General features: G+C 34.1%; 1 protein-coding gene across 3 annotated transcripts in view; it reads left to right on the forward strand.

Moving 5' to 3' along the window:
• The window catches only part of LOC135417207 (sodium channel protein type 1 subunit alpha-like), a 92,788-nt gene that overhangs the window by 51,285 nt on the left and 21,163 nt on the right, over window positions 1–20,340 (forward strand). For 2 of the 3 annotated variants that reach the window (XM_064660989.1, XM_064660991.1), the window contains 10 exons: window positions 384–764; window positions 1,929–2,061; window positions 2,843–3,081; window positions 5,309–5,482; window positions 6,099–6,455; window positions 7,179–7,661; window positions 9,798–9,915; window positions 11,184–11,338; window positions 13,971–14,144; window positions 16,393–16,515. In XM_064660989.1, the coding sequence (XP_064517059.1) occupies window positions 384–764; window positions 1,929–2,061; window positions 2,843–3,081; window positions 5,309–5,482; window positions 6,099–6,455; window positions 7,179–7,661; window positions 9,798–9,915; window positions 11,184–11,338; window positions 13,971–14,144; window positions 16,393–16,515 (2,337 nt within the window). The remainder of the gene's footprint in view (window positions 1–383; window positions 765–1,928; window positions 2,062–2,842; window positions 3,082–5,308; window positions 5,483–6,098; window positions 6,456–7,178; window positions 7,662–9,797; window positions 9,916–11,183; window positions 11,339–13,970; window positions 14,145–16,392; window positions 16,516–20,340) is intronic. The other variant, XM_064660990.1, reaches the window with a different exon arrangement.

Genomic DNA, 20,340 nt, shown 5'->3' on the forward strand with positions numbered 1-20,340 from the left:
CCATTATGATAGATGTATATTTTCCTCCTGCTTCAATGGTGTTTGAACCAGTATTTGTTCACTATGGACAAGATGCTGGATACATGAAAGAATGTGAATGTATAGATTTCCCTTGGTGGGCATTATGTAACTAATCTGTTCAGCAACTCTAGCTGAGAAAGGAGTGCTCAACACTGGTTTTGTCCAAAGAACCCATGAACAGTGATATTTCTGTCTGCAAAATATATATATAATGAAATACATAAAAAAATTTCACAGCAGCATTTAATTTCTGGGTAAAATGGTTACTCTCATTTAAGAAAAAAAGAAAACCTATGCTAACCTAACAACAGCGATAAGTTTGAGGATTTCAGCTAATAATCACATATTTTGTTTGCCTACAGTCTTTGCTGAGCATTCGCGGCTCCCTGTTCTCCCCAAGGCGCAACAGCAGAACAAGTCTTTTCAGCTTCCGAGGTCGAGCAAAGGATGTAGGATCAGAAAATGACTTTGCTGATGATGAGCACAGCACTTTTGAAGACAACGATAGCAGAAGAGACTCTCTCTTTGTGCCGCGCAGACACGGTGAACGGCGCAACAGTAACATTAGTCAGGCCAGTAGGTCATCCAGGATGCTGGCAGTGTTTCCAGTGAATGGGAAGATGCACAGCACTGTGGATTGCAATGGGGTGGTTTCCCTGGTTGGTGGACCATCTGTTCCTACATCGCCCGTTGGACAGCTTCTGCCAGAGGTGATAATAGATAAGCCAGCTACTGATGACAATGTAAGAAAGTTTTAAATAGCTCAGGCATGGTGGCCTTTTCTTACTGCACCAGCCAGTGTTTTCTACAGAATGGAACCCTTGGCAATGCTCCCTGGTTGGTCAAGCTGTGAATGCTCCTGCATCTTGTAAAATCTTTAGTAGATTAAACAGCTTAGATAGGTTTGCAACCCAAGCATCTACTCACAAAGATTCTCATAACTAACAAATGCAATTCGCAGTTTCCAAGTAATAAAATATTAACTTACACGTTCATAAAAATGCTATGCTTGACTGTATTACTCTGCCACACTTTCCTTTAGCTAATCTAAAGGTCCATCTAGCAATCATAGTTGGCATACAATTGAAATTATTATAGAAATGTTATATAACTGCAATCAATATGATACTGCTATTACCATTATCAAAATTAGCATTATGAGTTAATTTTGATAACATTCTTCCTTATCAGCCTGGTTAAAAATGTAAGGAAGTTGTCAATTCTTTATTATCATTTATTTCTCATTCCTATATATTTTCCATCTGTATCTGGTGGAGTTCTGTACTATAGATAACAAATAGTTCATTGGAAGATCACAGTTCAATACACACTTCCAAAAATACAATTGTCTGTGCGAATATATGTGCAGCACATATTGCTGCCATTCTCTTACTGTATACAAGGTAAGAGAAGAAGTCTAAAAAAAATTTCTTGCTTAGTTCAAATTTGTCCACTCACATTGCTAAAAAATAGTAGCATGAGGAAGCATGAGGAAGTCAGACTTTTCTTACTTACTACAGTTTGCTTAGGGGAAAAGACTGTTATGTTACAAACCCCTGAATATTCTGTCAGCAGGAGCAAGGAAAAAATATTACAGTTTGCAAAATTTTTTGCAATATTTTGAACTCAATGCTTTTCCATTTCTTTTAATGGTTTTTCGTATTTTGAAGGAAAGAAATGCAAAAGTGAATAAAGTCTCTCTCAATCCTGAACAGTAGATAACTATGGCCTAATGCCTTTTTAAAATTACTTAAAAGATACTAAAAAGTAATAAAAGTCCGACATAATAAAAAATGAAGTGCACGAAGCACGTACCCAAACTAAGATATTAATAACAGGGTTATATAGTATTTGCTTAACTTATTGTTTCTTCAAGATGGTCTCACCTACTATTGTTCTCTGTACAGGGCACCACGACAGAAACAGAAATGAGGAAGAGAATATCAGGTTCTTTTCATGTTTCTATGGACTTCCTGGAAGATCCAGCTTTAAGGGAAAGAGCCATGAGTATTGCTAGCATCCTCACAAACACTGTGGAAGGTGTGTGCTATGCATAGCTTAATATTTAACATCCCATGGATTTCTGAAAATTTGAGTTGAAACCTAAAAACTGATTTAAAATAGCTTAAGTAACAGATATCATCCCAGAAACTGGGCCATATTTATTAGCAAACTCAAAGGTCTTTATTTATTAAGGTTATTACATTAGTAAGCATTAAAGTTATTACATACGTAAGCATTTATATCTCATAATTTTGCCACCATCTAACTCATGTAGATGGTCATAACTGAGTGGATGCTTGTGCATAAGAATTAAAATATATTATTGGACAAAAAAAGGCAACTGAACATTTTTCAAACATATGCAACTATTGTTAAAATATATATGTATTTTAGCAGCTACATTTATTCAGTTACTCTTTAAAGAAGTGCTATTCTAGGTGATCAAAATGGTTTTTTCTTGAACTAGGAATGAAAATTTTTACCTAAATTTTACAAATTTCAAAATAAAAATATTTACATACCAGAACAGTAGATGGAAGAAACAGGCTTAGAGTAATCAAGGAAAAATTAAATACATAATACAGATCGATGCATAAATTGATGCTGATTGGCAGAGTGATAAGCTTTGAACATAGTAAATATATTTGATAGCAATTTTTAAATACTTTCTTGAAAAGCCCTGTAGGAAGGAGGCTTATGGGAAGTTAATCAGCACCAGTACAGATTGACAACTTGACTAGTAAAATTCATATAGGGTTGAGAGTGTTAGAGCAATCACAATTTAAAAATTACCTTTTTAAACTTTCTTTTGCCACAGAACTTGAAGAATCAAGACAGAAATGCCCACCATGTTGGTATAAATTTGCAAATATTTTCTTGATCTGGGACTGCAGTCCGCACTGGCTAAAAGTAAAACATATTGTCAACTTAGTGGTAATGGACCCATTTGTTGACCTGGCTATTACAATTTGCATTGTTTTAAATACACTCTTTATGGCCATGGAACATTATCCAATGACCGACGAATTCAATAATGTACTTTCAGTTGGAAATCTGGTAAGTCTGTTGGGTTTTTATGTCATAATTTGTAAGGAAATATATCTGAAAAAAAACTGAAAGAAGAAGTTTTAACAGCTGGGGGGGTTAAGTCTTTATAAAGTAGAATTATTGAATATTTATTAATCTCCAGATATGAGTATCAGAACATTTTTTGAAATTTTACCACCAACCCTGATTCATGTAGCTTAGGATACTGTAAAATCAATATATTGCAGTGTTCTGCAAAATCAAATAAAAAATTTAAAAATTGGCTCCAATGCTGCATTAAGTGAAGTCCATCTTAAAGAGAAGTTGATTTGTGTAACTACTAAACCAGGAAATGCATTGGTTCAATGAAAAAAGCACTATCTAAATAAATGTAGTGTAAATTTCCCAATCAATACAATACAAATCTTTAAATTATGAATGTGTTTTTAATTGCTGTTTCCTGAGCAAAAGTTTACAATAGCTAAAATGTCAATTTAAAAGCATTTGTAGAGTTTTCTTCTGTAAACAACTTTTTACGTGAATAAGGGATTGTTTTCTTTATAGGCTTTATGTGAAAAATATTCCGCAGTACTTTTTCCTCTTATATTTTTTTATTGTTTTTATCATCAGATAATTAGTAAGATATTTTTCCTCATGTTGTCATCTATATTTTCTCCCTTCTACATCAAAAAGATAAATTATTAAAGATTTCAGGAGTTAACTTCTTGTAGCTCTCATGCTTTTGAACTGACAGGTTTGATCACATAGAAGTATCTGCAGCTGCAGTCCTACTTTATTTCTTATTTTAAGAATTGATTTCTTATAGTGGGATTTTTAATAATCCTTGTTTTGTAATGAGGAAAAAATAGATCATGTAAATAACTACAGGACTTAGGAGGGAGAATTAATAGATAATTGTATAGCTGATTTTCATATACTTAAAGAAAATTCCATATAAATCTTATTGTACATCTGACTACAAAGGGCATGTGAGAGAACCTGGCTATAAGCACCATGCTCTTCCAGTTTTGGGCTTCCTGACATAAACCCCTCCTGCAATACAGAGGCTCTCGAGGGTTGCATGAAACTCCTTGAGAACCTTCCTTTCCTGATTGTTAAGAACCTTAGTCAGCGTTTCAAACTGTATTTATCATTCCTATGTCTTCCTCAGGGATTCCAGTCCTGTAGCTTAAAAATTTGTGACCTTTCCCTCTCTAGTGTCTGTATATAGAATGTATTTAAAGACTGTAACAAAATCTATCTTGAGTATTGGTGTTCCTAGGCAGAGCAAGTCAGACTCCTCTTTCCCATCTCCTGATTATCCCAGTTAGGTTATTCTCTTTAGCTGTCCCATTTTCTGTTCAGCTTGCCAGAAAACAGGTTATTGAAACCAAAAAAAGAAAGCATTTCAGAGCAGGGCTGGGGCAGTCTTTAACTGTGGCTTTAGTACATTCCTCTCCTACAGGAAACTCTCTCGAGACTTCTCTCAAAGCTACTCAGGGTCATTACCTTGGTGGCTCTTAAATACGATTCCTACTTCATTCAGCATAGGATCCCATGATGAGAAGCCATTACCAGCAATACCCTGTTTAAAATGCATTCTTAAATGCTCTTCCATTCCTGACATCAAAGCAATTGAGCCAACAAGCTTCACTGAACTTACCGGCAACAGCCAAGTGGAAGTTACTCAGCTTCAGCAAATTGTTGTATCTCAGTATATTATAATGTATCTCAGTGTCTCTATCAACTGAGATAGATTATAATGTACCATTTATTCATCTGGTATAAACAATCATAGCTCTGTTGAACTGAATGGCAGATTATACCAGCAAAGCTGCCCCTCTGGAGTCTCAGATTTGACCTCATTTGTAATTCGTATACCAAGAAAGATGTTATACTGTGTAATTTCTTGGAAAGCATTCTGGTTTAAATTCTGAAAATCAAATTTGGAGTATTGTTTGTACAGTACATGAGAAAGTCCATATCCTGATAGAGTTGAAATTGGATTATAAATGCTGTAAAAAAGAAGTTTATGTAATTTGAATAGTATAAAATTTAATTAATTGAAAAATGACTTGGTTTGTATGGTACTTGCTAAGGGAAGGTGGGCATAATAAATCAGTAAACATAACTATTTTTAAGTATCAGTTCTGGATAAGACATTGCAGATATGTATCTTGAATGAAAAACCTAGACAACAACTAAATCTGTAGTAGTATATTTCACAATGAAATAACAAACTGCACTTTGAACACAGGTCTTCACTGGAATCTTCACAGCAGAAATGTTTCTCAAGATAATTGCAATGGATCCTTACTATTATTTCCAGGAAGGCTGGAATATTTTTGATGGTTTTATTGTAACCCTTAGCTTGGTCGAGCTTGGTCTTGCAGATGTGGAAGGACTATCAGTTCTTCGATCATTCAGACTGGTAAATATGCATCAATTGCACTGATTTTTCAACGGGGCTTCATTAAAATGATTTGATTTTTGCCTTGAAAGTTTTCTTGATGTTTCCCATGATACTGATCCTGATGTCTCTTTCACTAGTGCAAATCCTTCTTAATTGTGGTATCTTATTGTCTTCAGTGGGAATTTATAGAGATACAGACAGACAGCAGTGGGTGCCCTGGGCCTATTTTCAATGTATCTATTGTACATACACAATTTAAACATCCTGCTATGCAGAAATAAATTGACTCTTTAGATATATTGTGCTCTGACTGGCATTACAGGAATAGACATGCTCTACAAATACCAGTTGAAAAATGGCCCAGATGATTTTAACAGATGTATCCTAGATTTTAAGTTTCATTTAGTATGACAAGTAGCATCTTTGGACTTCGATAAAAACTATGCTTTGAGGGTATCAAACCTCAGCTTTACAAATTTTTCTCAAGGGAACCTTCCATCTGCATGCTTTTAGACGATTCCATCTGAACAGTCATACTCAGGGCATATTTTGCAGTAATATCCTTCCACAAATTAATTTTAAAATACCTTTGTGTCTTTCTGATTGTCCTAACAATATTTTTCTTTTCTTCCAGTTACGAGTTTTCAAATTGGCAAAATCTTGGCCAACTCTAAATATGTTGATAAAAATTATCGGTAATTCTGTGGGAGCTCTGGGCAATCTGACCCTGGTGCTGGCCATCATTGTGTTCATTTTCGCTGTGGTTGGGATGCAGCTCTTTGGGAAAAACTACAAGGAATGTGTCTGCAAAATTGCAAGTGACTGTGTCCTTCCACGCTGGCACATGCAAGATTTTTTCCACTCTTTTTTGATTGTATTCCGAGTGCTGTGTGGAGAATGGATAGAAACGATGTGGGACTGCATGGAGGTTGCTGGCCAAGCCATGTGCCTTACTGTCTTCATGATGGTCATGGTGATTGGAAACCTGGTGGTATGTAATCAAAGCGTTAGCAAAAAATTATTTGGCAATAGAGAGGTCTCAGTCCTGAAGTAAACTAGGTGCCCTGGCGCTACTTCAAAGAAGCACTTAAGCAGGTGGTTTCAAGCAATGCCTAAAGTCAAGCTTAAGAGCTTTTTTGGATAGAGAACAAAATATTCTGCAATATCAAAATCCTGAGAATGTTAGAGTGAACACTCAAAAATGTGACTAATTTGTCTTTTGGCTCTTTGTAAATATTTTGTGCCACAAATAATTTTAGATTTTCCACTCTTTATAGCCTGTTCGCTGTGGATTCTTTTATTATTTATCCCATATGATTAGTCACCTAAATATCCAATTTCTACTGTGTGATGGAATAGATTAAACTTTTTAATGATGTTGAATAGCAAATCTGATCTCTTCATTTTTAGATTATAAGACTTGGCACCAAAATATTTATTTACTATGGGGATTTAAAGACACATTTATAGATATTAGTCAGTTGTAGGAATATTTTTTGAATGATGAGCAGGACCTAAGCTAAATTAAATAAGCTTGGATTTTTGTGGAGAAGAGAAAAAATTTTGAGGGTGCTTTTTTGTTTATGGTGAATTATTGGGATCTCAGTCTTTGAAGTCACTAATATGACATTTTTAATAAAATAAATGTTATTTGTTGGGATAAAGCCTAGAACATCCTTTTTTTTTATTTTCTTTTTTTTTTATCTTTCTGCAGGTATTGAACCTATTTTTGGCCTTGCTCTTGAGTTCATTTAGTGCGGACAACCTTGCTGTGACAGATGATGATAATGAAATGAATAATCTCCAAATTGCTGTAGCAAGAATGCAGAAAGGCATAGATTATGTGAAAAGAAAAGCACGTGAATTCATCCAAAAAGCTTTTGTTAAAAAACAAAAAGCTTTAGATGAAATCAAGCCACTTGAAGATCTGAACAACAAAAATAGCTGTATTTCTAACCATACAACTGTGGAACTGAGCAAGGATCATGATTATATTAAAGATGCAAATGGAACCACCAGTGGTATAGGCACAGGCAGCAGTGTGGAAAAATACATAATTGATGAAAGTGATTACATGTCATTCATAAACAACCCAAGCCTCACTGTGACAGTGCCCATTGCTGTGGGTGAATCCGACTTTGAAAATCTGAACACAGAGGAGTTTAGTAGTGAATCAGATCTTGAAGAAAGCAAAGAGGTATTTAGATATTTTATGCGTTTCTCTCTAATCTTTTGAGGGTTTTTGTTTTGAGGGAGAAGGAAGGGGGTTTGTTTGTTTGTTGACAGTTGTTTTGTTTTGTTTTTATAAGCCAGTGTATTCAGTTCTTGATCATTTGTTATTTTTACACTTCTTTGTAGATGGGTGTAAATGAATGTATAAAGGAGGGTTTACTTCTTGATGAACAAAAGTGTGAGAAAGGGTTAAAAAATATAACCTCTAAGAGAGGATAAGAGGCCAGGCAGTGGGAGACCAAACTAATCCATAAAAACTGTTTATGGTCCATATGATAGTTGCAATAACTAGTAGAAGGCAGTGCCTTAGCTACAATGTTATTCTACCAGAAACTTTGCCTCCTGTAACAAGGGTCCAATGAGGAGTGTCATACATCTCTCGACCACTTAAAAAATACCCCTCTATGGGATTTTATTTCTGAGCATATAGTTTATGTATGTCCTTTAGACACAGGAATTCTTTTAGGTTTTAAAATTGGCAGCTCTTCTAGACCTAGATTCCCATACAAAGAAGTCTTAACCATAAACTTTTCCATATACTTCAAATTTACTTGTTAAAACTGAAAAATATCAACAGATGAAAATATCTAATGTTTCTAAAGCAATGCCAAAGCAGGCTATAGATCTAAGCCTTTTTTGGAATTGTAAATTTAAAAAACATATTGAGGCTAATACCTGTTCCATTATGTGACTTTTTGTCTGTGGCTATTTTAACACAATAATTTAAATTGATTCAATAACAAAATTTACAAAACTACAACCTCAGTGACGTACTTTGTTGATATTTTAGTCAAATTATAAAATTACCTTTCCAGACACTTGACAATATTAATTTTCTGACTTAAGGAACTTTAACCTTGAACTAGCTAGTTTCCATTCTGGTAGCAGTGCAGTTTCTTTATAGGATAACTCATCTTCCCTCCTTCCTCCCACTGTTGTATTACTAGCAGTACTTCAGATACCTAATTTTAGGGTAGCTGAATTCTTTACCACTGCCCCTTCGGTGTGCATAAGTCATAAGTTTTGTTCTCAACAAAAACCTAATGTTAAGCTAAGTGCAATCTTCAGATCCTCCCCCAAGAAAGGAGACCTGTACAAAACAGCCTCTTCCCCCAGCAAGCTATTTCAGAGACAGTGTTGTTCCCATTTTCAGTTAGTATCTGAAGCATTAATAATTCTTTTCCTGTTAACTATAACCAAAACCTCTATAATTTGGCTTTGACTCACACTTCTGAACTGTTGTTACAAGAGAGGTTCTAAAAATTTATTTGAGCACACTATGAACTTGCCCCAGCATAAAGAATTTCAAAATAAAACATTTAAGCAAAGATTCTTTGGAGGAAAACATCTAAGTAGTTAATCATCTACTCTCCCCACAACTACCTTAATGCTGGTCAGTCCAGTCTTCCAAACCATCATAGAACAGGCAGTCAAACAGAGTGACACAAGCTGGTTTATGACTGACCAATGGAGAATTGATTCCTTTTAGAAATAGATTCAGTTTAGAAAAACTTTATGTTGATGTGCTGCTACATATAGGAACAGGGCTATCTTTTATCCCATTGAAAAAGTACTATGACACTTCTGACTTACTACTAACCCTGCTTTAGTAAGAGTTTAGTTGTTACTTACCTCTGAAGTATGGCCTTCTCTGCTTTTTTTCCCTCATTCCTCTGAGCTCCCATCTCATTTATGTAGTTATTTTTAGACTCTTACCTGATTATCTGTAGATGTTACAGATTCCTGTATAATTACTTAAGCTTCATTATTTCTGTGTAGGTCAAGACATCATTACCACTTTTGGCTTGTTGTGCTCATAAATCTTTGCAGGTTCAGCATCATCACCCATATTTTTCAGTTTAAAACATAATTTTGTTTAAAGTCTTATCTATCAGTGATACACCTTCTATTTAATAGATCCATACAATGCAGAAGGAAAACCAAAGACTGTACAAATTTCACAGATATTTATCAGCAATTTACTTATGTTGAATTCTAGAACATTCAAAAATATTGCCCAATTATTTACTTATTCCAGAATCAAATAATATTTGCCTTAAAATTATTTACCGTGCATTTGTGGTGCTTCTTTCCTTTACAGAAGTTAAATTCATCTAGTTCATCTGAAGGTAGCACAGTTGATATTGGACTTCCTGCAGAAGAACAACCAGAAGCTGAACCTGAAGAAGCCCAGGAGCCAGAAGCCTGCTTCACAGAAGGTATTTGAAACAAAAATACTAATAATACTTATTAATAGAATAATAGAAAAATTTTCTATTTAAATTAAGTATTAAGATTTATGGATCACATTACTCGTTTGTTAATGTTTAAACTTTGATTATTAGCAGTAGTACTTTTAGTCCATAATATATCACATGGATACTGAGACTGCAATTATACTATATATCAGATAAACCATTAAGAAAACATTTCATCAGAAATGTATCACTATTTTTAAAATATAAAAAATACATTATTGAAAGTTTTATTTTAGTATGAGTTACTGTACTTGGAGTTTAGTTATAGTCTTATAGATAATAATACTATTTTTAAAATGTTCTTCATAGATATCTGTCAAAGTGCTTTATAAAGTATACATGACTGATACAGCTGTTGAGTGATAAATAAAAACTGCACCTAGATGGTCTTGTGCAAAACACTAAATGAACCTTCTACAAATTGACAAAAAAAGAAGGAAGAGCCTTGTGTGCCACCTGGGGCAAGAACAGTCTCATCTGGTAGACTCTTTCACCTTTCACTTTTCCTCCTTTCTTCCTTCTATTGGCCCATAGTTCAGTAAAACCAGAATCTGGTAATAAATGTTTTTCCAATGACATTTCCTTTTGAGAAACCTTATGGATGTGTGCATGTGAAGAAGGTGGGGAAAGAAATATGTTTAAAACAGCAATGTAAGGATACAAATACCATTTCTGGTGTCTGTAAGCAACAGTTAGATTTAGATATTGGAGAATAAATGCTACAGTCATGTTGGGTTAATTCTGGACATGATAACAAATCATTCTTTAGAAATTTGCACTGAACTTGCAAGAAGTATTACTGTAACAGTCTAGACTTTGCAAGGAAAATACCGTTATTGTTAACTAGTATTTTTCTACATAAAAGAAAGAAGAAACAAAAGTCAGGAGGAAATCATAAAAGCTTAAATAAATTGGGGGCCTAAGTTTGAGAAGTTAGCTGGTACAGAAAAGCCCAGAACTCAGCTGAGAGGCTTAGATTTTTTTTCATGAAATGAATGCAACGTTGTCTGAATTGAGCATCCTGAACAAAAGAGGGTACAATTTAATATCACTTGCCCACATCTTACTACATAAACCTATATGACATTTGGATGAGAAGGTCATCTAGCTGAAAATCTATTGGGTTTTTACTAAAAAGCACAGCTTCTGTAAAATAGCATTGTATAATGCATAACCAAAACAAAAATCTCTTCTTTTTTTTCTCTCTCATCACATACACTGTTCTAAAGGCTGTGTAAGAAGGTTCAAGTGCTGTCAAGTAAGTATAGAAGAAGGGAGAGGAAAGCAGTGGTGGAACCTTAGAAAAACCTGCTTCAGGATTGTCGAACACAACTGGTTTGAGACTTTCATTGTCTTTATGATTCTCCTCAGCAGTGGAGCTCTGGTAAGTAAAATATGAACAGAATGTCTCAATGTTATCAGAAAACTCCTTAAAAGTTGGGTCTTCAAACATTGTTCTAGCTTTACACAGTTCCATGTCTTCAAATGACAGGACTAAATTTTAGTCAGGCCTTTGAAAAAATGGCAAAAAAGTCTCTTCTCAACAATATGTAGAAAAAAAGAATGGGTGTAAGTGATTAGAGAAAGCCTAAGTTCATTGCTGAAGGTGACCATGCTATACCTGAGGCAGAGAGACAAACCACATGTGAAGAAGAGAACATTTTTAACTTTGTTATTAGAATTTCCTCTCTTGTTTCACTGGTGTTTACCGGTGTAACTCAGGGAAAAGAACTGTCACTGTTGAAGAGTTTGGAACTAAACTGTAATGGCATAAACAGTTCACCATAGCTTGCAAGAGCCAGGGCTAGCTTATGCAGTCTTATGAATGTTATGTGCTAGAACAGAAAGAAAGATCAAGACTGTGTATTTTTAATGATTCCTTTCTAAGACTAAGAATATATTACTTAGGCTTGCAATTCAGCTTCTACTGACTCATGTAGACTAGAGGGACATCTGTAAGAACATGAATTTGCTTTAACAAATATGTAAGAAAAAGAAGCCAACCATAATATCAGTCTGTAACAATAAATGAAACAAAACATACCAATAATATGTGATTTCAAAAATAAAAATAATGAAAAAGAATAAAGAATTTGGAGATGGATTGTGAAATATAGGTGAGCCTGGATATATACTGAGGTAACGTTTCTTAGGCAAACTACTTGCTCTGAGATAATGTAGAGTATATCCAGCATCTACCCTGATAGATGCAATTACCCTTTGTCAAGTTACTGAAGTTCCTACATAATAAAAATATTGTGTTGCAAAAGTGTATTATAAGCTCTTTTGACCATTCCTAACACTTTAAAATACTGTTGATGGTTAGCAGTTTATGATTATACCTACCCTAGTTCCAGTTATATCTCTAAGAATTATTCTGATTTTGTTTGGTTTAATATCAAGGCATCCATCAAAAAAACAACTCTTACTCAACACCACATGACACCTTCCCTGTCATTTAAAGCCATCTGAATAACAAAAAATTCAAGTCTACACGACTGAATTTTGGTTCATGTAACCAAGTGGAGAAAATCTTCACTGACAAGAATTTAAATGAGAGAAAAGTATTAGAAAGAGATCTGGTAAAGGTGAATTTCTGTCACTATATTTAGAGGAAGTTTGAGATGAGATCCCATGGTTTTGGCACCTCATGCTTGTGAACATAAGGTGTGTCATCCACAAAACCTTTATTTTGTGAAAAGTGTTTGCAGACCATGGATTAGCCCAAGTCTCTGGAGATGTGAGATCCAGCTTTCCCTTCAAATTCTTTTGTGATAGTGAAAAAGTTTCTTTGGATCTGCCAGAACTATATCCCAATGTTCACCCCAAGGCTGTGCTCCAGACAAATCTCACTGTCACCACAGCCAGGAAATCTGGCAGACACAGAGAGACTGCAAACTGCCTCCAAACCCCTACCCCAGGGGTGCTTGGGGAGCCAACATGCTTCCAGCTGCCAGGAGCACTGCTGGCTCAGCCTTTGGCACACTCTCACCTATACAAAGGAAATTATATCTGTCGACTTCCCAGTTCTGTGAGATAAAGTTTTTAGTGAACCCGTATGACTGTCAGGTACCCCAGTGCCTGATCTAAGTATCCAGAATTACTGGTACACAGTTATTAGCTTTATTGATATACAAACACTAATCATTTGAACTGACAGATGTAAGGTGATTCAGAAGCAGGCTGAGTAAAAATAAATGTTAGTACCAATAAATATCCAAATCTTTCCAAGCTGTCATATCATTCCAGTTCTTTCAATCTGATGAAATCAGTCATTCTGCATAAGAAATAATAGTGTAACTGAAATTTGAAAGAAATTAAAGGAAAAATATTTTAGAGACAGAAAAAACTTATGAAAATCAGAAGCTATTTGTTTTTTCAAATGCCTAAAAATGAGAACACAAAAAGTATAAATAACATTGCACAGAGCTCAGAAATTTTATGTATCTCATAAAATGTGAATAAACAGTAAAGCAGGTATTTGATTTAAATAATTTCTTTTAAGAAAGGAAGAAGTTATTCTGTGATTTATAACTTAAAATTTTCAAACAGCAACAGTACATAAAAACAAAAGGTCAATTGACTTGTCATTTTCCTGAAAATTTTAATAACTATGGCCCTGGATTTTGAAATTGGATCTACCTACATACAAACCAAATGATCTGAGTAGAATTCAGTTCAGGCACAAGACTTTGCAGAATCAATGCTATTTTTCAGTACAGAAAATGATCTGAGAAGAATAATTCACCATTAGCAATAAATAAATAAATAAAAATCCCTGCCCAGTGGAGTGGTTGCTGTGTAATATCTGCTTCTTCCTCCTGTGAGCTGGAAATATAGTTCCATAGGAGGAAACAGGTATATACTGAGGTTAGCAGAAAAAGAAGCATTGGATAGAAGTGACAAATCCATGCCTTTTCTTGAAGATTGTTTCCTTTTTTTGTTGCCTTTTTTTGGTTTGCTTTGTTGCAACCAGTAACAAAAAATAACATATCTTTGAATGTTTATACTCACAGGCTTTTGAAGACATATATATTGAACAACGTAAAACTATCAAGACCATGCTGGAATATGCTGACAAGGTCTTCACTTACATCTTCATACTGGAAATGCTGCTGAAGTGGGTGGCCTATGGCTACCAAACATACTTTACTAATGCCTGGTGCTGGCTGGACTTCCTGATTGTTGATGTATGTAGTGTTTTTCCTAGGCGATACTTTTATATTTATCTGATTATTTTTAAATTTACTCTCTTTGCAACCATAATATCTATTAGTGCCAACTAGTTTACTTTTCACTTTAAAAAGTAAGGTAACTAGAAAAGCCATACTTCTGTCTTTCACTTTATACTTGCAGCACTGCCTTGCTATACCACAGAGTTAGGAAAGACTGGAAGTTCTCCTGCTAACAGAAGGACCTCACCTGGTAGCCCCACAAGCAGTTAAAGGGTTTATCCCAGCACTGCTGTTTAAAGAGGCCATGCTGTCCTCCATTCTGGCCTCGTCTGCTCATTCCACCTTCAGACCCACCATCCCTCCTGCTGTGGTCTAAGTTGAATGCAGCATTTAGATGGATGTCTGGTCCACCAGACATCCTACACACATCCGAATCAAAACTCCTCTGGCAAGAAAACAAACATCATGTCTCCAAATTTCAACATATGGATAAATTATGGTTTTACAAGGAAAGCAAGATATATCTTTAGCATTGGTAGTGTGGCTTACTTAGTATTAAAGTCCAGTAAATATTACTGAACTTGCAGTTTTCACAGCCATGTTTCAAATTAGGCTCAATAATCTTTGCTGCAAGGGTTGTCTGGTAGTTCTAACTCTACTGTGCTGTGCCATGCTCCCATTTCATGAAATGGGAGAGAACTTTTCTTAGAAAGAGACACTGAATAGGTAAAAAGGGAACTTTATAAGCATTTATTATGCCAAAGAATTGCCAAAAGTTTCTGATTGTGTTCCCAGCATACATGGGCTAATCAGAGCAATTAGTTTTCTTCAGCTTTGTTTTGTGATGGGTGCCTACAACCTTTTTAATATGTGTACATTATGGTTTAAGTATATCTAGGATTCAACCCCACATATAGAGCTACAGGTAGCTATGTTCATACAAAGAAAGACCCACTCTTGGGTTCTCTAGTATTGAAATTCTTCTCAAAATGGCACCTACAACAAAAAAGCTTGAAGAAGCATGCAAGCAGAAGCAGCTGTTCCTTTTCTAAACTAATTTTCTCTAATATTTGACCTTATTTAAATCATAATATTGCAAACGGACATCTTGTGATGTGAAAATTTGAATACATATTGTGAAGGTATAGTATGTATTCAAGTGTCTCAGTAAGCTCATGATCAAATCTTGGATTTACACATCTTTTACAAACATATTTGCTTTAATTTTGCTTCAGATCACAGCAGCTTGAAAGGTTTTAGTAGTATGAGGAATATGCTGGAGAAAGAAATTCAGATTTTGTCAGAACCTAGATTTGTGGGTTGCTAGAGCTCAGGATTGACAAGTACAGAAAAGCTAAAGATTTCACATATAATGCTTGGTCTTAAATATGGTTCATAAAAAGCACTGTTGTAGAGTTCTCTTTACGTGATATATTTTTTCTTATAATGAAAGAGTACATGAGAATATTATGCTATTTTTGGCCCAATAAATAGTTAAGGAATTAGAACAGCATAATGCAGGAACATTTAGGGGAAATGGGAAACAAACAGAAGGTAATATTTTGGACAGGAGCCATAGCAAATGTGGACAATGTGGTATTTTGCACTGAGGTAACGTAGGGACATGGAATATTTAAAGGCTTGTCGAATTCTGCCACCTATGGAACTGTTCTTATAAGGTCTTAGAAACAACATATTCCAGGTTAATGTTAAGCTTGTAAAGCACATAAATTCAGCAGTAAGGCAAAAGGATTAATCAGTGTAACTGATTATAGAAAAATTAATCCTTTCTACCGATTTCCAGAGGAGCAATATTGCTCTGTGATCCATCTGTTAGTTCAACCCAATCTTCAATCACTTTCCTTTCAGTTGTGGGCAACCAAATGGACATCATCAACCATAATTATTGATCCCAACAGAACTGTAAAAAAAAGAAAATGGAAGAGCAATACATAAATTGGTAAAAAGGAGAGATTAATTTAATTTGCTTTTTGTTGTTTTAAATGCCCACAAATCACTAGCAAAATATGAAATCAGAAGTATTAGTGTTTCCAGATATTAGTTATCTTATGCTATTTTTTTTATTTACTTCTTCTTCTTTCATATTACTTTTTTCTTCTTTTTTTTTTCATTTGAAAGACTCCCTATTCCTGAAGAAAGTGGTCCAAAGTTAGAATCTTCTAAAGAAGTGTATATCTCACATCTATGGTACGTAAGGTAGTATGTACAATATAATAATTTTTACTTTCCTGTTTTCATATAGGTCTCTTTGGTTAGCTTAACAGCAAATGCATTGGGTTACTCTGAACTTGGTGCCATTAAGTCCCTTAGGACACTAAGAGCTTTGAGACCTCTAAGAGCTTTGTCACGATTTGAAGGCATGAGGGTAAGACAACATGAAAGAATCTGAAACTATGCATGCATAGAAGGAGTACATGCATGCAGAATCAGGAATGAAAAGTCCATGCAGAAAGGCTGCACTATCTTTTTATCGCATATCTTTTACTAACAGATAAGCAAAAAGCTTCATCAATTCACCTAAATCCATATGCAGTGTCACATAGAAATTACATTCATTAAGGTTACTTTACTTTCTAGCCAATCTCAGGAGTTTTTCATATAAGTCTTTGAAATTACCGACTATGAACTCACTTAACAGACTCTTAATAATGAAAAAAAGTAACAAAACTATATTAATTTTTTACTGATAAACATATTACAATTTTGATACAAGAATCTAATTTAGCATCCATTGAAGATATTGTCTGTCAAAATTTGAATGTTTTAAATTTTTCTTTATATATGATAAATCCCCTTTAGTCTAACCCCAATGAATTTTACTAGATGGTATTACAGATAAATTCATACCCACTAGTGGTTTAAATCTATTTCTGAGTTTGGCTGACTTAAAAAAACAAATCAAGTTATTTGATTGCTCTATGAAATTATTCTCTTTGTAAGGTAAATGCTTTTTTTTTTTCTATTTCAACTAATCTCTATTCAATATTCAATACAATGTATATAAGGTCATTTCTTACTACTCTGAGTAATTTAGAGGCCCTGCTTACTATTCATCTCACTTAAGAAGGCATTTTAACTTATTTTTTCATTTGTTTATACCTTCTGTTCCTTAAAGCCACTGAATACAAACTAACTCTATATGCATGTCAATGAAATATGTTTTAAGAAAATGCTTTTTCCTGCTTCTTGGAAACATAAGAGGAAACAATACAATAATGAATTTCTAGTCAATTATAAACCAGTGGAATAGGTTGGAATATACTGTCTTCAGAAAGAAAGCTAAGCTTAACGACTGAAGCTTCAAATTCTTTTCCTTGAATTGTATTCAGTAGACTACCTATCTCTACTTCAGAATGCAGCAGAAAATACATCACTAACCAGTGATTACTAGATTAATAAATTTCAACTTCATACAGCAAATTGACTTCTAACAGTTTTCTCCTTATTTGAAACTCATGAATTCAGCAGGGTAAGAGCTGGTCAAGTGTTACAGAATTTACCACTATTTGATTTAGCCATTTTCTCTTTGTCTCTCTTTGTACATACTGTTCATGAACATTCAGAAAAATGTATGTGGTTTTGTGCAGAGAAATGTCATGAAACTGCTGTCAGGTTTACTTTTTTAATAACGTTCTGGTCAGCTGCAGGAGGACTGGGAGACCAGTATAGACATTACATAGGAAGAAAAAAAAAAAAAGCAGCTCTAAAAATTATATTGGAAAAAAAGGTCATTTCTAGAAAGAAAATATCAAAATTGATTGCCAAATGTTTTATTCAATTTTTCTGTATTCTTACGTGATTGCCTTAGTAAAGTTTCCTCTTAAAAATTTAGGATATTCATGCTCAAAGAAAAGTACCTGTTATTAGAAATCTATTTACTGCTTTCTCTTATGTCTCGCTGAATAACTATGAAATTATGCCAGAAGCCCAATCATATGATAGAATTTCAACTACAGAACATGAATAATTCATGAGCAATTTACTGTGCAGGAATCACAGACAAGCTTGGAAAAGCAAAAAGGTTTCAGCTCTGTCCTCCAATATTAATGACAGTCAATGAAGTGCCTGATTCCAGTCACTTAGCAAATTTGGCTGGCCAATTATATAGGCCTTATATTTACTATTAGTTATATAAACTTCTGAAAATGTTTTTTTCCAAAGTTCTTGGGAAGTATTCATAACAGCTCACTGACAGTTGTTGGCATACCTTATGAATGACTCACGAACAGTAAAAAGATTCAAATAATAAATAATTGACCAGCTCATGGTTAGACTATAATCAGATTGCAGTCTTCTCAGAAACTGAGTTCATTGCATAAGAATTCATAAAAAGATTTTTTTTCTGCCCGCAGAAAGTAAAAATAAATCATCCCTCTTTGCTTTCTTATATTGCTCATACCTATGCGGAACTGTGATAAAACAAGCTGAATTTTTATTCAGCATGTATTTAAATTTTAATGTTTACTCCATGTTCAGAACTGTGCAAATTTTGCCTTGAAAATATAAAATATCTTAAGTGTTCCACATAAGTCCGTGTATATAAAAAGATCTGCATTATTTTGTAAAACAATCTGCCAAGTTCTCAACTACTTTAAATCAATCAATGTTTTTCTTATATAAGTTTATCCTTCTAGTGAATTGGAAGAACACAGCATTTTACACAGTCAGTAAATACTGATGACTATTCTGTTATCCCAAAATATGAAATATAATTCATATTTTAAGTTACATTCTTAGAAGTCTACAGCTATGCTCTGTAGTTACAACTTAACTTTATAATTTTATAAATTTTATAATTATACTTAAACTTAATTTTATAATTATGCTTCATAAATGGGATAAATTCTCTTTCCAAAGTGAATATATGAATATCTTGCACCAAAAAAGGGTACAAGTAATCCATAGCCTGTGCTTGCCTTTAGCACAGAAGTGAATTTTGCCATATTAAAGTCATTTAGCATATCTGTAGTATACTGAAGCCTAAAATATTTTAATACTTTCTATAGTGAATCTCAAAACGAACTCCATCCAGATGCTGGAAGGCAAAGTAAAGAATTGCTTTAATTTAATTTAAATTTCTGTCATAGGGTTTATATTCTCATCTCAATTAGTGTATGTATTAAGCAGAAGTAGCTGCAAACTGAGATTTGAATATACCCATCGCTTTTTGTTTAGCTTCCTAGTACTTGCAATATAATGCTTTTGCGCTAGTCCTGATTTGGTATGCTACCTGTAAATGTAGAATACTGAGTATACATTGCTTTGCTGAGTTAGAGAATTAAGTGACAATAAAGCATGCATTTATGTCTACTTTCACAAAATAAAGCATGTCATGCCGTGCTTGATTTATTTATTAGAGAAATAGTAGAAGGCAGCAAACAATCTGAAATCCACTTGCACTTTCAGTTTTGCATGCCTTATGCGTATTTCTGGCTGATGGCTTTAAACATTTACTGTATTTCAAATTTCCAGTCCAATTTCATAACTTGTAAAACTAAATTAGAGTATTTGATGTCTTAAATATCCTGTAAAATTCAATGGCTATTCCTTAGATTTCCTTACAAGGAAAGTTATAACGAGTCATTTTCAAGAGTACTCAAACTTTCATTAGTAGAAAAGAAACATTTCTCATATAGTTGAGTTATAAAACATATCATCAAGTGTCTGTCATTACAGATTCACAACTAATAATAGGCTATATATTTCTATTTCATATAGGATAACCTTTCAGCTTGGATGGGGTGGACCCCTGGTTCCTCCCCTTATCTGTATTATGGGTACAGTATTTCCCCTTTTCTACCCTTAATGAGTACAGTCTGACTAAATCACATTGTATATTTTAGGGCTAGAAGGAGAGACAATCATATTTGAGAATCCCAGTACCAGCAAAATAATACAATATTCACCCTACACTCCTCCTAAATCACTTTAAATCTTTGGAAATAATGCTCTGAAATTTTTTATGTTACAGAAACAACATGAAAACTTTTGAGCAAATCAGTATTGTTATTTAGAGTTTCTGGAGTTCTTTTTGCAGGAGAAGGTACCTAAGCTATTTTAATATATTTAGTTGCTTTTTTAACTGAGATAAAAATTGGCTTTCTTTAAAAATTTGAATCTGGCTATTCTATTGTTTTGGAAAGATCCATGCTTTACTCTGTTACTCAATTTATAGCTATATATATTAAAA

Source organism: Pseudopipra pipra, chromosome 7 (genome assembly GCF_036250125.1).
Source record: "Pseudopipra pipra isolate bDixPip1 chromosome 7, bDixPip1.hap1, whole genome shotgun sequence".
NCBI lineage: Eukaryota > Metazoa > Chordata > Aves > Passeriformes > Pipridae > Pseudopipra > Pseudopipra pipra.